The sequence below is a fragment of the Somniosus microcephalus genome, chromosome 3 (assembly GCF_052327205.1).
Source record: "Somniosus microcephalus isolate GS21.2 chromosome 3, FLI_Smic_1.0, whole genome shotgun sequence".
NCBI lineage: Eukaryota > Metazoa > Chordata > Chondrichthyes > Squaliformes > Somniosidae > Somniosus > Somniosus microcephalus.
In genome coordinates this window covers 261,855,212-261,872,360 of record NC_140989.1, presented here as the reverse complement: position 1 = coordinate 261,872,360, position 17,149 = coordinate 261,855,212, and the positions used below count along the sequence as shown (strand labels likewise).

At 42.3% G+C, this 17,149-nt stretch overlaps 1 protein-coding gene across 4 annotated transcripts in view; it reads left to right on the top strand.

Moving 5' to 3' along the window:
• The first annotated feature begins 4,288 nt into the window (after nt 1-4,288).
• The window catches only part of dennd1b (DENN/MADD domain containing 1B), a 307,950-nt gene continuing 295,089 nt past the window's right edge, over nt 4,289-17,149 (top strand). For 2 of the 4 annotated variants that reach the window (XM_085982403.1, XM_085982402.1), the window contains exons 1-2: nt 4,292-4,576; nt 10,138-10,202. In XM_085982403.1, coding sequence (XP_085838529.1) covers nt 4,560-4,576; nt 10,138-10,202 — 82 coding nt within the window. In that variant the 5' untranslated portion in view covers nt 4,292-4,559. Of the gene's footprint in view, nt 4,577-10,137; nt 10,203-17,149 lie in introns of all 4 variants that reach the window. The other 2 variants (XM_085982400.1, XM_085982401.1) reach the window with 2 other exon arrangements.

Below are 17,149 nucleotides of genomic sequence, written 5' to 3'. Positions count from 1 at the left end.
ATAGATTAATGTGCATTAGATATGTCCTCTAATATATTATCTAGTAGCCATTTTGTATCTTAGTGAAATATGTTTGCATGCAATACATAAGTTAAATTTAAAATTAATGTATACCTTGAAAATAAATAACTTTATTTGTATCAATAGATTTGCTAAGAATGGATTTTTCCTGTCTACTCCTTGGATGGTCTCTAAGGTTTTCTTATTTTTGGAGAACACTTTTTATGGTACAGGTAGACTATCCTTTATCCAAACTTCCGAAAACCGAAAACCTCTAAAAACCGAAAGTTTTTTCGTTCAGCGTAAGTCAAGCGCACGACATGACTAGAGTGGCGCATGACTTACGCTGAGCAGGGCAGAGGGTCACAGAGCTCCCTCCTGGGTAGGAGATTGCAGGCCGAGCCGGGCAGTGTGAAGGAGGTACCGGGAGAGTGAACCCAACAATACAGCGGCCCGTCCGATATTCTTTTCTCCCCCCGCCCGACCCGACCCGAACCATGGCCCGTCCGATATTCTTTTCTTCCCCCCCCCCCCCGACCCGTCCGATATTCTTTTCTCCCCGACCCGAACCGCGGCCCATCCGATATTCTTTTCTCCCCCCCCCCACCCGACCCCCGACCTGATTTGCGGGCCAGCTTAGTAGGAGTCAGCCGATATCCGGCTTTCCAGAGAAGCAGGAAGGGGAATGAGACACGGAACAGTTGCAAGAGGTAGCCTGAACTTTTAAAATTTATATTAAATACAAATTTCCCAGTCTTATAATAATACCTTCTGAAATCCGAAAAATTCCGAAAACTGAAACTCAGCTGGTCCCAAGGCTTTCGGATAAGGGATAGTGTACCTGGTATCAAATATTCCTTGCACTGCCAATCACTGTATCATTTTGTAGGACAATTTCAAGTTTATGATCCTTGGAATTTAGATGTTTGACAAATGTCAGCAACTGGGCCAATGGAAATCTTGTGGGAGATCCCAATGGCAATGTGGCTGAGGTAGAAGATAATATCTAAGACTAATAGAGCTAACCTGCTTATCATTTATGGGTGGTGACTTGCGTTACAAAAATTTGTATATGCATGAGTGAAGTCAGTGTGGATAGCAATCTACAATATTCTTGTGGCAATGTTGTGCTGGGAGCTCCCTGTAATGGAGCTTTAAAGGATTTGGAAATGAAACTTAACTCAACCTTGCATGTCCATGTGATTCTTGTGTTTCTGTTATGAAAGTACCCAGTTTCGATTCCTCTTGTTGGATGTTTTTCATTTTCCCCTCATCTTGTGATGTCCTCAAGGATAATGCATTTGTCTGCAACTCAGGCTTGTCTTTATTAAAGACTACCACTGCATAGCACTTCACTTCAGGGAGGAGAGAAAATTGGCTGGGTACCCGATTGAGCTGCTCAGCACTGATGATGGCCTCTCAGCAGATCACATGAATCTCTTTTCCCTTCCTCCCCCTAGGGACAGCAGGTGTGTTATCTTGGTGGATCAATGACAAGGAAAAATAAGACAAAATAGCATGCCATCGTAAGATGGAAACATATCCTCAAACTAGCTACAAAGCAAAAGCCCAGATACAGGATTTTCCATTGCACGGTCATCATTCATTGTTTTTATGTAAATGATCTTATTTAAAACCAAATGTGAAGCATGTAAAAATGTATTTAGCCATTATAAAACTTGCAATGCTTCAATAAAAATGTTGCACACAAAGAGGAGAAACTTGCCATGGGAGCAAAAATGGAGGGGTTTCAATGTAAGCATAAATACTGTCTCAAAACCACAGACAAAATTAACTCAAGCTTCAGAAGCCCAACGCATGGGAACTGAAACATAACTTAACATGCAAATGTTAAAACTGCTCTTTGCATCTTAAATTGAAGGTAGATTTTTCGGACAATGTTGGTAAGATGCAGCACACAACCTGTATATAGCACCTTTAACATCACACAGTGCTTCCTCGAGGAGAAACTGAAGCTGGCAATAATATAAGAGTTGAGAGATGACCAAAAACAGGGTTGAATTGATAGATTTTCAGCAGGTATCTGAAGGTGGGAGGGAAGTTGCAAGGCAGTGGGCTTCAGGAAGGAGTTAGAGAGTACGGCCGAGACAACCGAAGGCTCTGTCAATGGCTAAGTAAAAGGAGGAGCCTTCAGTAGCCTAGGCCCTAAGCTCTGGAATTCCCTCCTTAAACCTCTCTGCATCACTACCTCTCTCTCCTCCTTTAAGACACTACTTACAACCTACTTTTTTGACCAAGCATTTGGTCATCTGTCCCAATATCTCCTTATGTGGCTCAGTGTCAAATTTTGTTTGATAACGATCCTGTGAAGTGCCTTGGGATGTTTTGCTATGTTAAAGGCACTATGTGAATGCAAGTTGTTGTTGTTGAGGAAGGGATATGTAGGAGGCCAGAGTCAGAGAACTGAAAGGCATGGTTGTGATGGAGAAGGATTTAGAGGTAGGGTGGGGTGAAGCTTTGGAGGAGGAACTTCTTCATGAGGATTTTGAAGTTGATGTATTGAGGGATGAGGTGCAATTGGTGGGGTTTTGGACAAGTTGGAGTTCATGTAGGGTGCAACTTGGCATTGCAAAAGTTCAGTCTGAAAGTAATGAAAGTATGGTAAAGGTTCGCTGGTAGTGGAGGAGGGAGGGGAATTAAATGTTAAATTGAGTGATGTTGTGAAGGTGCTAGTATATGGTCTTGGTGATAGATAGGCATTGGGGTCTGAAGCTCACTCAGGGTCAAAAAGAACATCAAGTTGAATCAAATAGTGCACAAACCTGAATGAGCAATGGGGAAGTGAATGAAGTTGGGGATGATGGTTTTGATGGAGTCTGAATAATAACACACAACTTCTTTCTGAAGGACATCTTTAATTGAATATTTTATCTCAAATTAAATTGTAGATTTGAGTATAAATGGGGAAGTGTTGCCCATATCCACATAGAGTTCTGAGATTTGGTCCAGTTGGATGTACTGATGAATAGAAGATGCATCCAAAATGAATAGTTGTAGAACTGTACTATAAGTTGCATTTGGAAGTGTTTTGCAATTTTTTTGGTTCACAAACATGTGGCACAAAGATGTAAATGGCCTCAGTGTATTGTGCCACTTATGCATGTGTCACTTGTTTGTCTTTCCTCCCCAAACCTTTTTCTCCCCAATTACTATTTGACATAATGATCTTAATCTATTTATTACATAACCCTCTTGGGCTATATTTAGATGTACCAAGTAGCACTGCAAAGTGGGTTCTTCCCTGTGATTCCTTAAACTCATCCCTGATCTCAGCCAGTCTGTGTGCTCGACAACTCTAGAGGGATCAAAGAAAGGGAGGAATCTGGTGGCACTATGTTGACACTAGGCTGAGAAAAGTTGCAGTTGAATAAATATATGTGCTTTAATGTTGTGCCAATATGCTTCTTGGATGATGTTTATCATCCATTTATCACATAAATATATTGTTGCCATCATTGTCAGTGCCAGTACTTCGCACTCCTATTGTATGGCTTAAAGTGCTGTCTCCACGTGCAACATGTTTAGAAGAACAAACTCCAAGTTGTTTTTCACAGTTCAAGTGGATGGACAATTTCATATCCATCACGCTGCACTGAAATCCTTGTGCGAACACTAGCATGCCAAATTATTCAGAATTATGGTAATAAAAGTCCAAAGAAATGTATTGACACATGACTCATAGCTTTCTCGTACCTATAGACAGGATTTATCTGATTGTGACTATTTATTAGAAATTCCTCTACTTTGATTTTAGTTGGGACAGCCGTTTTTAAAAGTACTTGTGGCTCTTTCTTTGAATGGGGTGAGGGAGAGGCATTGTTTGTGGCTGTTTGGCACCCAATCGCTGGTCTGTAGAAGACAGGCCACAGAGCTCAGCAACAAGTTACCTACATTCTACTTAAACCACCCCTAACTGGAGGTAAAGGGAAGAGAGTGCAGTTGGACAAAAGAACTTAAAAAGGAAGATAATTACTTATAAAAGAAAAAGCAATAATGTATACACAGACTACACAGCTGTATATTTTATTTTACCTGATAATTTTCCCCAACTAATATCTTGCAAGCTATAGAGATCCGACACTGACATCAATGGCACTCATTCGACTCCGCGCACCCATTCCACACTCACTCATTCTCACTTCACCCCACATTCACTCATTCCACACTCCACTGCACATACTCTCACACACCTCTCCCTTCACTTCAGTGCACTCAACTCTTGAAAGCTTCCTGTTGTGGGACCCAGTCAGGTGTTGATGCGCCGGTGACGTCGCTAACCTTCTCTCTCAGTGAGTTCCAACTTCCTAGTTTGTGTTGTGTGTGAGCGCGGGGTGGAGGAGGAGCGGCGGTAGCAGCAGCAGCGGAGGAGGGGGTTCAGGGCGATGGCTCAGTGAGTGCATCAGCCAGAGACCCGGGACCCGCGCTGCTCGGTACAGCCTCACCCGCGCCAGCCGGTGACCGCCTGCTTCCCCCGCGGCCCGCAGACAGACAGACAGACAGAGGAGAGGCGGGGGGAGCCGCACCGAGATGCCGTAACCATGGACTGCAGACTGAAGTGAGTGGGGAGGCCGGGTCCGAGGGCGGGGAGCTGGGGACTCCTGCAAAGGGAAAGCACCTGGCGGGGCTGGGGCCGGGGCAGAGCTGCTGCAATCGTTGGGAGGGTTTGCTTTTGTTGCAGAGCAGAAGCGTTTGTGTCTGTCATTCTGGTGAAGTCCTGAGGCTTCGGGCCTGCACTCTCTGCTAAATCAGACTGACAACGGTGAAGGCTGAACGTTTCATATTTAACCAGGATGTGCTCTATACATCTGCACTGCCTCATTTACAAAAAAAGGGTTGTTTTCGTCTCTATAGATGTGCAATTTTATCTTGTATCTCATGCAAATAATTACATTTTGTTTTGTCATTTATTATTTTGTACATGTAATCAGTTTAGGAAAATATTAGTAGCAAGATGATTACTGATAAATATTTTGGCAGTTATATTACAACAATATACCTGTCTGGTTGGTGTTCAGGAACTAGTAAATAAACCTAAGGAAAATCTAAACAGTATGTGTGCTAACAGGGTAGCCAAATAAACAAAACACAAAAATTGCATAAAAACCCAAAAGCAAAAGTACTTGGAATTTATTAGCATTAAAAGTTTAAGCAGTTATGGAAGTCGTTTTGGCATCTTTCCCATGAGGATACATATATTAAGGATCCAGTTATGAATGGCAGCCCAGTGCACTGATGTGCGGTGCCACATAGTAGGAACAAGGGTTGGTGGAAGTGGTTCTCTTTCTACAACTCTGTTCAGTGATCTCCCAAAAGAAGAGCACATTGGAGAGCAAGCCAGGCACAGCTGTTCTCAAACTTGATGGTACAGATGACACCTCTTTCAGTATTAGTCATAGAGTTTTACAGCACAGAAAGAGGCCCTTCGGCCCATCGTGTCTGCGCCGCCCATCCATTTGCTGAATGAAACCTGTCATGCTGCTGTGGAACTTTGCTACTTGGGCAATTCGAACAAAATGTGGAAAGAGATCACCAGTCAATGCAGGTTTGAAATTCTGAAGCATTCAGTGGAAAGATGAATTTTCAGTAAATTTTGGCCAAGTCTGATCTTAAAATGTTGTGGGTTTTGAGGTTGTGTTGAAATAACACTAGGTGTTGTTTCTTTGTGGTTTGCAAGAGAGGAGTAGGGTGTTGGTTGCTGCCCTCTGTTTCCTGATGCAGTTAGACCTATTTTTCAGTGCTTTATTAGAGGGTGAGTTCTACAGAGCTTAGGTGCTTTGTACAATGATGGTAACCATTATAGGCTGCGTCCATGTCTTGAAATCAAATTGTAGTGTGGTGTTTGTAGAACACCACTGGCTTGCTGGTCTACTAGTTTGCATGGGTTGTGGAAAATTGTTACGGGCAAAGATTAAATAATTTTAGCAAGAGCAGATTCTATTTGTTTTGAAGGAATTTCAGAAGGAAGAGAAAAATGCATCATGGTTAGTCTTTAGAAGTGCCTATGCAAGCTCAGTGGGACCATATTCCGAGAAAAACCAGAAACTACTCGGTGAAAGAGTTGCGATAATGGCTTACAACGGTAATATTTTTTTAGAGCAGTTTCTGAAGAATCTTGACTGTTGCCCTGGCTGAGATCAGTTAACTTGGCACAAGCTGGGGTCAACACCCTCTGGTCTGTATAACTTAGTGCTATGCTAGGTGGTGCCTTTCCTCACTGCGCATGAAGGTATTGTTGGCTGTTTTCTAATTATCTTAAAGGTAGTACAAAGGACCACCTGGATTCTTTTCGAACTTGTAAATTAAAAGTTGACTGTTATAATGCAAAGTCCAACGTGGTGTTAGACAACTTCCTTGAGATGGTTTTGCAGCAAATGCAAAATACTGTATTGATACTGGTCTGCAGTTCTGCTGTCCAGCTTTCATTGCTGCCTTGAAGGAACAGCTTCACAGTGAGACAAGATGCACAGAAGATTGATGGACTCCATTTGTGGTTGCTATTTGAGAACAACCTTTTTTACTTGGAAGGAAGCTGTAGGAAACTGGTATTTTCCCACATCCTTGTCTTCAATCAAAATAATTATGAAGTTTTTTTGTTGCAGTTTTTCTTGCGTAAGGAGCAGGCTAACTTTCTGCTGATGACTGCTATTGTGGGAGCAAGTGTGACGTTTTCCTGGTTGTGATGCTCACCATTGCTTTTGAAGCCATTTAAAAGAAAAGATAGCTGATAAGTCTGTTTAATAGTCCAAGTTGTGGGTAGCTAAACTTTGTGTGGCTTGCCTGAGCAGTGCTGATGTAAGAATAAAATCATAGTGGTGTACTCCCCATGCTGTACAATTTACCGATGAAGAAGTTGGACTGGTCATGCTTCCGATGACCTGCACCTACTGTACCTGAGATGGCCACAAAGATGTGTATTAAAACAGTGAACCACCTCGTCTTGTTTCTGTCTCTACTTGGTATCCATTTTGGAAATAATTGAAGAGTTCCAAATTAAACAAATTTTATATGTGGTATTTTATTCAAGACTCATGTTCAGAGCCTAGCATATGCATAAATTGAGTGAATATTACATTGCATCCAAAAGGCATCTGGGGCAGATGATAATCATTTGACTTTGTCCATTTGGACCCTTGGAATCTAATGTTGAAGGTGAGGGTCTAACCCAACCCTGAATTTCAGAATCCTACATCTCGTAGTGTTCAGTAGTTTTTTCTGGGCTTATTTTTCTCTTCCCTCCCCACGAAAGAGACTTCAAAAGGTTTTATTGCATTATCTTTGCAGTATATCTAAACCTCAATAGAACTGTTGTTTTTAAATGCAGCTGCCTTGTTTTAAATTTAGTATTTGTAATTAAAGGGCAAACATGGAAAACACATTCTGCTGAGTTCACTTATGATCCTAAATGTTATTGGAAGTGCGTGTTGTTCCTTTGTTAATATTTAATTACAAATTTGCTGGCTACAGATACCCTGGGAGCAGCTGTTTGTTCTTGAAGTCCTCCAGCTGCGGCAGTGTGGAGTTCAGCTCCAATGACCACTTGAGTAAGGGTGGTTGGTTGAGGAGGTACTCCCCATTCATTATGTCACAGGAGTAGGACTGCAGAATATGGCAGTTTCTAGACTGCCTTTAACCAATCATCTTATACCATAAAACACAAACCAGAGAAACATATTCTACTGAGTTCACTTATGATCCTAAATGTTATTGGAAATGCGTGTTGTTCCTTGTTAATATTTTGTTACAAATTTGTTGGTTACTGATATCTTGGGAGCAGCTGTTTGGTCTAGAAGTCCTCAGTAGAACACAGAAACCAGGGACAAGTGACACATACCAATAAGTGCAGATTAGCTCCATTTAGGATTTTGGTTGGGAGTTCGAGGCAGAGAGTAGGGATAAAGGGTATGTACTCTGAGTGGCAGGATGTGACAAGTGGTGTTCCCAGGGACCTGTACTGGGGACTCCCCTTTTCACATTTATCAATGACTTGAGAGTTGCATATGCAAGTTTGCAGATGACACCAAGTTAGGAGGCACAGTAAGCGCTGATGGGAGCAGGAAGTTACAAAGGGACATTGATGTATTAAATGAGTAGGCAAAACTGTGACAAAATGGAGTTAAGTTTGGGCAAGTGTGAGGTCATCCAGGAAAGACAAATTGGAGTATTTTATAAATGGTGAGAAACTAGAAACTGTGGAGGAGCTTAGAGATTTGAGTGTCCATGTACACAAATCACTAAAAGCTAGTAGACAGGTACAAAATGTAATCAAAAAGGCTAACAGAATATTTGCAATTATCTGGAGGGGATTGGAATACAAAAGAGGAATTGACGCTTCAGTTTGTACAGAGCCTTGGTTAGACCCTATCTGGAGTACTGTGTTCAGGACACAGGACATCGCTGCAGGAGTTCCTCCGGCCAGTGTCCTAGGCGCAACCATCTTCAGCTGCTTCATCAGTGACCTTCCCTCCAACATAAGATCAGAAATGGGAATGTTCGCTGATGACTGCACAGTGTTCAGCGCCATTCACAACTCCTCAGATAATGAAGCAGTCCATGTCCGTATGCAACAAGACCTGGACGACGTTCAGGCTTGGGCAGATAAGTGGCAGGTAACATTCATGCCACAGAAGTGCCAGGCAATGACTATCTCCAACAAGCGAGAGTCTAACCACTGCCCCTTGACATTCAATGGCGTTACCATCGCCAAATCCCCCACCATCAACATCTTGGGGGTCACCATTGACCAAAAACTTAACTGGACCAGCCACACACACATTGTGGCAACAAGAGCAGGTCAAAGGCTAGGTATTCTCTGGCGAGTGTCTCGCCTCCTGACTCCCCAAAGGAGTGTGATGGAATACTCTCCACTTGCCTAATGAGTGCAGCGCCAACAACACCATCCAGGACAAAGCAGCCCGCTTGATTGGTACCCCACCCACTACCTTAAACATTCACTCCCTCCACCACCGGTGTACTTTGGCTGCAGTGTGTACCATCTACAAGATGCACTGCAGTAACTTGCCAAGGTTTCTTCGGCAGCACCTCCCAAACCCGTGACCTCTTCCACCTAGAAGGACAAGGGCAGCAGGCGCATGTGAACACCACCACCTCCAAGCTCCCCTCCAAGTCACACACACCATCCTGACTTAGAAGTATCGTTGATCCTTCATCGCCGCTGGGCCAAAATCCTGGAACTCCCTACCTAACAGCACTGTGGGAGTACTTACACCACACGGACTGCAGCAGTTCAAGAAGGTGGCTCACCACCACCTTCTCGAGGGCAATTAGGGATGGGCAATAAATTCTGGCCTTGGCCATAAATGAATAATAAAAAAAGTTATTGGAACTGAAACTTAAGAAGGATATATTTGTTTTGCAGGGGTGCAGCGCAGACTTGCCAGAATAGTAGCGGGGCTAAATTAGGAGGACAGGTTGCATAAACTTGGCTTATTTTCCCTTGAGTATAGAAGATTGAGGGGTGATCTAATTGAGGTGCTTAAAATGATGAAAGGATTTGATGTGATAGATAAAGAGAATCTATTTCCTCTGGTGGGGGAGTCCGAACAAGAGGGCAGAATCTTAAAATTAGAACCGGGACAGTAAGGAGTGAAGTCAGGAAGCACTTCTTCACACAAAGGATAGTAGAAATCTGGAACTCTCTTCCATCAAAAGGCAGTGCATACTAGATCAAGACTGAGATCAATAGATTTTTGTTCGGAAATGGTATCAAGGGATATGGATCAAAGGTGGGTCAATGGAGTTGAGGTACAGAGTAGCCATGATCTAATTGAATGGCAGAACAGACTTGAGGGGCGGAATGGCCCACTTCTGTTCCCATGTGCCTCTTCAGTTGAACACCATTGTTTCTAAATCCGGGAATCATTACCTGTACTGCTTTTGAATGTCATGGAATTGTAAATGTGCTGCAGCTTGGTTGTAAGATCATGTCTTGTTTATGAAACAAGAAAAATGGTTCAGTGCGAGGCGGGGCGGGGGGGTGAGATTTTGTTCATCAGTTTTCACATTTCCAATAGATTTAAGTGTCCTTCTCAATAGCTTGAAGTAGCCAATTAACATATTTTGCCAGATGAATCAACTTTGTTCTTTATTTCTTAACAGAGAGAGCCCAGAAAGGACCTTTGATCTAGTCTTCAAGGTGACTTGTCCAGCTTCTGAAAATGAAGGTATCCTGCTTCTTAACTGATATCTTGGGTTTGATATTTTCTGTTCAAACATTGGAGAATTGCCACTGACTTGTTAGTTTGTCTGCCATTGACATTGCTATTTGGATTTCTTGTGTCCCTGTTTCATTTAATTTGGTTGACTTCTTAGGATTACCATTGGGCATCCAGATGAAACGTGGATCCTGGGGAAATATGTTCGTAGTGAAAGTTCTTTACATAACAGAATTTAATTTTAGATTGGCTTCCTATTCCAGTCAGAAGTTGAAGTTAGGGTGAGGTGTGGACAAAATTTAACACTAATTGTAATCATATTTCATATCAGTAGATCATCTTGTATTTCACTTTAATGGTTACATATTTGCAATAACATCTTCATCTTGAGTTTTTAAACTTACTGTGAAGACGATTGGATTTGTCACCAGGAATATTAAGTAATTGGCCCAGTTTGAGTCACAAATTCTGCTTTCCTGTTCTTTGAAATGCATGGAGAAGATGCATTTAGAAGCATGTACTGAACTGGAGAACAAGTGCTACTAAGATGTGAGGAGGTGACTGATATGGTAGATGTGGAAATGAAGTGAATGCAGTGTACTTTCAGAAAAAAATTGACAAGGTACCACACAGGAGACTATTAGAGGAGATTAATGGGCATGGAGTTAAGGGAAGGGTAGCAAATTGGTTGAAAAAAAAAGTGGTTAACGGAGGAAACTGAATAGGAGTTAAGGACAGTTGATCAGTATGGATGGATTTGGCTAGCAGTGTCCTACAGGTTTTTGTGTTGTAATTTCTCTAAATCTATGTAGATGCAGTTCCATCGTTCAGTGTAATGTTAATTTCATTTCCAGTGTAAGTTGGGTAGAACTGTGAACTGACAACTAATAGGAAGTATATCTTAGTAAAATAGCAAGTGGAAGGAATCATAAGGTTGCGCATTTTCTGTTCCCAAAGACTTAAAGGAGTAAAGTACAGTGTGGAAGTGAGAAATTTTGGGGGAACAACTATGTCCTTTTTGTTTTCGGTTCTCTTAAATGTTTAGTTGGACTCCCTACCTTTTCATTCACTTTTGGTGTCTGAATTGTTTTACTTTTGTTTTTTTTTGTTAGATGTTGTTTCTGTTTGACAATTCACTGTTTTATTTGCTGTGTTGCTGTTATAATCTGGACATGAAGCACAAAACGTAATGTGCGAAATTAAGAGCTGAACTGGTTCTTCATGTCTGGTAAAGAATTTGAGGATGGTTTGTGATTGCTTGAATTGCCTAACTCACAGTTAACTGCAGGCAATTAGCAGCAGCTGGTTGGAACTGGTGGCAACATTAAATGCATTTGAAAGAGTTGGCGCTGGTGTGAACTGTTTTCAGTGTTATTGTGTGGTGCAGTTGGATACATTGCAGCTCATGCAGTGCTGCATCCAGATGGTCTGGCCTGGCTGAAATGAGGAACTTATTTAGTTACACTTCCCCTCCCCCCCCATGATTTCCAAATGTAATTCCCCCTTCTTTTGAATTTAACATTTTTAAAAAATGACGAATATCCCCTGCATGTGGAGACTTGTATTCAGTCTGGTCTAGCACCATGAAGCACTTTTAATGACTTGGGTTATAGGTGTGTCTGGAAGCAGTTCCTTCGACAGGCTGCAACTAGCGCTTTCTAGGCTCGGCTATCTCCGGGTTAACATCCTTGCTTGTCCAAAATGACAATTTCCAATTTAACTTGTGATGCTGCAAATGTATTGACATTATTAGAGTAGTTTTGTAAAGTAACTTCATGAGAAAAGAACTAAAGTTATTCAATAATTCTATATTTTTTTTAAATTTAGAGGAGGATAGATCACATTAGATTGAAAATACTTTTCCTCTAAGCTGCTGTTGTAACTCATTTCAGCTTCACTAGTCTCCCTGGTGCTAAGAATGCCTTTTCAGGTTATAATTTTGAAGGTCTCTTTTTCAACATACCCAGTGAAATATCTTTTGAAGAGCAGCTGTTGTTTATTTTTGTCCCCCTTCCATTTTGTGCTTGGGTATAAAAACATTCCAGTTGTCAGACTTTTTTTTTGCTTGTTCAGAAGGATATCAGGCCATTTTCATTATGATTTAGTGTCGACAGCAATTTTAATTTTTGAATTAAGAAACCCTAGTTGAAATACTAATGAATGCAGAACCCACCGGGGTTAAAACAAATTGACATAAATCACAAAGTTATGTTCAGCTAATACCAAATAGATTGTAGGAGAAAGGGAGGACTGAGTAAGAGAGGTTACGAATTCCAGAGTTTTGAGGTCCTGGGAAAAGAATGATGAGACGGAGCAATTGGTCTCAATCTAAACATATCTGTAGTGCAGGGAGGAGGAGCAACTTAGACAGGTTAATTTGAGCTCTAATATCAAGAGAAGAAAGTTCAGAGGCGCAGTGATCATACTTGGTAAAACAGAAAGATTGTGATGACTGAGAAAGGGATTGCTGGTTAGAGCTGAGAACGATCTCCCATAGTTGGCAAGTTTCTTTCTTGAATGTTGTCCAGAAGTACGCAAGATATACTAAGAGGCTCCCCAGATATTGGAGCTGTATTGAAGACTTGAACTGATGAACAATTTAAAATGTGTGTTGTGGTGGTAATTGTAAATTAATTGAATGATTAGAAATTTCTTCTCCTGAGGTATGTATTCCCTCTCTTCTCCCCTCAACCACCTCCCACCCCCCGAAGAAATCCAAAACTGTACTGGTTGGGTGATTTGAGGTTATGTCTACTGAAGGAGCGGACTTGTGTGTTTCCATTTTTGTTTAACTACAAAAATTAACCCGATTCGAATTTTCTTTTGAAATGTTTGTGTTTATATAAATATATAAACAGTCAGAAAGACACACCCGTAACTTTCCAGGCCCTGTGCCAATGTGTGGGTTCGGCATATTGTGATACCAGGTGTGACTGAAACTAGTGTTTTGTCCCTGACATTATGTTGGGGGAAGTTCTGGTGTGCTGGAAGGCAGAGACTATTGTGAGCTGATGCATGATCCATGAAGGAGAAAGGTTGTTGTTTGTTTTTACTGCATTAAAAAGTCAACAAGAGATTTAAAAAAAAAAAAGAACAAATATTCCTTTTTGTTTTCATGTGGTTGTTGTGGCTAAATGCAAAACTGCAGTTTGAACATTTGACAAGACTGCCCGGAAATATTGTGTTTAACTGCTGACTGCATCATCTCTTTTTAAAAAGTCCACAGTGGAGTTTGCATATTGTTGCATCTTGTATTGCCTTTCCAACACTTGAATTTTTTTTTCTGTTAAGAACTACTGTCAAGTGTAAACTGCTGCAATAAAGCTGGGAAGATGGCCAGATTTGAGTTAACTAAGTTCAACTGGGTGGTGATCGTGGTACTAGAATTGGACTCTGCATTCCTAGGCAAAGGAAGGGAAAAATCAACTTGGGTTCTCACCCCTGTATGCTTTCCTGTAACTGCTCCAAGAATGTATGTGTGTGCCCGCACTTGTGTGTGGCTGGCATGGGCCTTGGCTGTGCTGCCCCTTTAGTCGAATAGCTTGCTGACATTCTCTGTTGAGGCTCAAAATGAAAAATGGCTTTGGCCTCTTGGGTGAGATGCCAGGGTGCATTATGTACCCGAGGAGCACGAGTTTGTGTCTTCAGGGGAGGAGAAGATGTTTTCTTTTTGTAACATCTCACTTGATGCTATATTTGTTACACAATTTATAGCAAAATGTTTACCATATTCTTTGGGCTGTGAAAAGATTATATTTAATCTTCAGTGTAAATTATGTGTTTGTGTGTAAGATAGTCAGACAATTGCAGGCTTGTGGCAGTCACCCTGCCCTCAGGGTTTCTAAATGAGAATGATGTGTCCTCCTGACTCTGGATGTTTGTACATTATTACAATGTTAAAAATAAATTGATGACGTCAAGTCTGATGTTCATACGCCATTCATCATTATCTGTTTAAAAAAAAACTTATTGGCAGTGTGGCCTTTCCATCGATCGATTATTTTTTTGTTCATTTAAGATGTGTTGAGGCATGTGTTGTCCTCGAGTGATTTAAGATGATTAGTATACAATGGATTCAAGTGATTTTTTTTCTTTTTTAATATCGCCACTTTATATTAACTCAGTTGTAACTCAGGATTTAGGTCGGCGATCTGTTTTTTGAGGGAATTTTGTTACTTATTTTCAGGATATGGATTAAGTTGGCAATACTGCATTTATTTCCCAAACCTTATTGCCCTGGCAGTGGTCCGCCTTCTAGGACTGCTGCAATCCTTGTGGTGATCGTGCTCCCAAAGTGGTGTTGGGTTGGGATTTCAAAGATTCAAGATCCACTAACAATGGAAGGTGTCATCAACAGTGCTATCAAGTGGCACTTACTCACCAATAACCTGCTCACTGATGCCCAGTTTGGGTTCCACCAAGACCACTCTGCTCCTGACCTCATTACAACCTTGGTCCAAACATGGATAAAAGAGCTGAATCCCAGAGGTGAGGTGAGAGTTTCTGCCCTTGACATCAAGGCAGCATTTGACCGAGTGTGGCATCAAGGAGCACTGGTAAAACTGAAGTCAATGGGAATGAGGGGTAAAACTCTCCACTGGCTGGAGCCATACATAGCACAAAGGAAGATGGTTGTGGTGATTGAAGGTCAATCATCACAGCCCCAGGAGTTCCTCAGGGCAGTGTCCTAGGCCCAACCATCTTCAGCTGCTTCATCAATGATCTTCCCTCCAACATAAGGTCAGAAATGGGGATGTTCGCTGACGACTGCAGTGTTCAGTGCCATTCACAACTCCTCAGATAATGAAGCAGTCCATGCCTGCATGCAACAAGACCTGGACGACGTTCAGGCTTGGGCTGATAAGTGGCAGGTAACATTTGCGCCACAGAAGTGCCAGGCAATACTATCTCAAACAAGCGAGAGTCTAACCACCGCCCCATGACATTCAATGGCAATACCATCACTGTATTCCCATAACATCACTGAATTCCCCAACCATCAACATCCTGGAGGTCACCCAGGACCAGCCACATAAATACTGTGGCAACAAGAGCAGGTCAGAGGCTAGGTATTCTGCGGTGAGTGTCTCACCTCCTGACTCTCCAAAGCCTTTCCATCATCTACAAGGCATAAGGAGTGTGATGGAATTCTCTCCACTTGCCTGGATGAGTGCAGCTCCAACAACACTCAAGAAGCTCGACGCCATCCAGGACAAAGCAGCCCGCTTGATTGGCACCCCATCCGCCACCTTAAATATTCACTCCCTCCACCACCGGCGTACCGTGGCTGCAGTGTGTACCATCTACACTATGCACTGCAGCAACTCACCAAGGCTGCTTCGGCAGCACTTCTCAAACTCGCGACCTCTTCCACCTAGGAGGACAAGGCCAGCAGGCGCATGGGAACACCACCACCTCCAAGTTCCCCTCCAAGTCGCACGTCATCCTAACTTAGAAGTATATCGTGATCCTTCTTCGTCGTTGGGTCAAAATCCTGGAGCTCGCTACCTAACATCACTGTGGGAGTACCATCACCATACGGACTGCAGCGGTTCAAGAAGGCGGCTCACCACCACCTCCTCGAGGGCAATTAGGGATGGGCAATAAATGCTGGCCTTGCCAGCGACGCCCACATCCCATAAAACAAATAATTAAAAAAAAATTCTTAACATTAAATATAAACCATTTGGGGAGTTTGTGTGAAAGACGCAATCAGCAGCAAAATTCATATTTTCTGGCATTGCATAGTTACCAGTGTGAGGCCGTTCCTGTTTGTATAATAATACGCTTAAGACAGCATTCTAAAGGTGGTAATGAGCAAGAAAATTTAGTCTAACTGTTGGAGAATTTGTTGTGGAACAGGAGAAAGCAGGGCATGGTGATGCATTTAATATTCGGTACAGAACTCTTGCCCGCTATGGTACATCTGAGCTCGGGTATGATTCAGTGCGCCTCCCAGAGCAATTGTGGGCAAGTCACTCTAGGACCAGTGGCAAGTGGATGAAGTGATTCACAGCCTGTACCTGAAGCCAGGAAATCCAGATGCCCTCTTTGCATGCCAACCCCCTTCCAAATATCCCAAGCGCCTACGCCGAAAGGAGCCCCAGGTTAACCCCTGAACTGACGAGCCAAAGACTTGTGAAACCTTTAGTCTTCTCCGTTTCCAGAAGCTTTGCTACCCTGGTATCCAGTGAGACTTCCTCTTTCCCCTACTCTTCCTGCCTGCACCCACTCCTCGTGTGATGTGAGCCCATGGCAAGGAAATAGCATTACCCTGCCCAAATATCAATAACTCTACAACGTTCTTACTGTCACCTGAGAAAGGGTGCAACCTTTAAAACATTACTATCTTCAAAATATTGTCCAAGGGTGTCTTGGGTGCGAGGGTGTATTTACAGGACAATTTATTCGAAAACAAAGCATACCATTTGTCCTGGTACAAGGCCTTGGTTAGGCTTCAGTTAGAATACTGTGCCCAGTTTTGGTCGTCTCATGGTGGGTGATATTGAGGCTTTGGAAAGGGTGCAGAGGAGGGCCACAAGATTAATTGTCACTTTAAAGCATCTTGGTTACCCAGATAGGCTTAGAGATGCTTTAGAAAAGTGTAGATATGAGGTGATTTTATTGTGGTTTATAAAATTATGAAGGATCTAGTTGGTGTTTGTGTAGACCAATTGTTTCAACTGAATAGATTAGGAAGGACCAGGGATAGGGTTCCCAAACTAGGAGAAGGAGGATCGCAAACTTGGGGAGGGAGAGTTCATGTTGGCCTGTGATGTGCGGTGTTGTATGAAGTATTTTATTACAGGAATCGGGGAGCTTTGGATCTGCTCCCAGAGCCCCTCATCCCTGAAGCTGGGCTTCAGCAGTGGGGTATGGAGGGTCAGTGAATTCAATTAGGTTTGGTTTTAGGTTTGTTTATTGTTTTTATAACTTGCTGTGTATTTTAAAAAGTC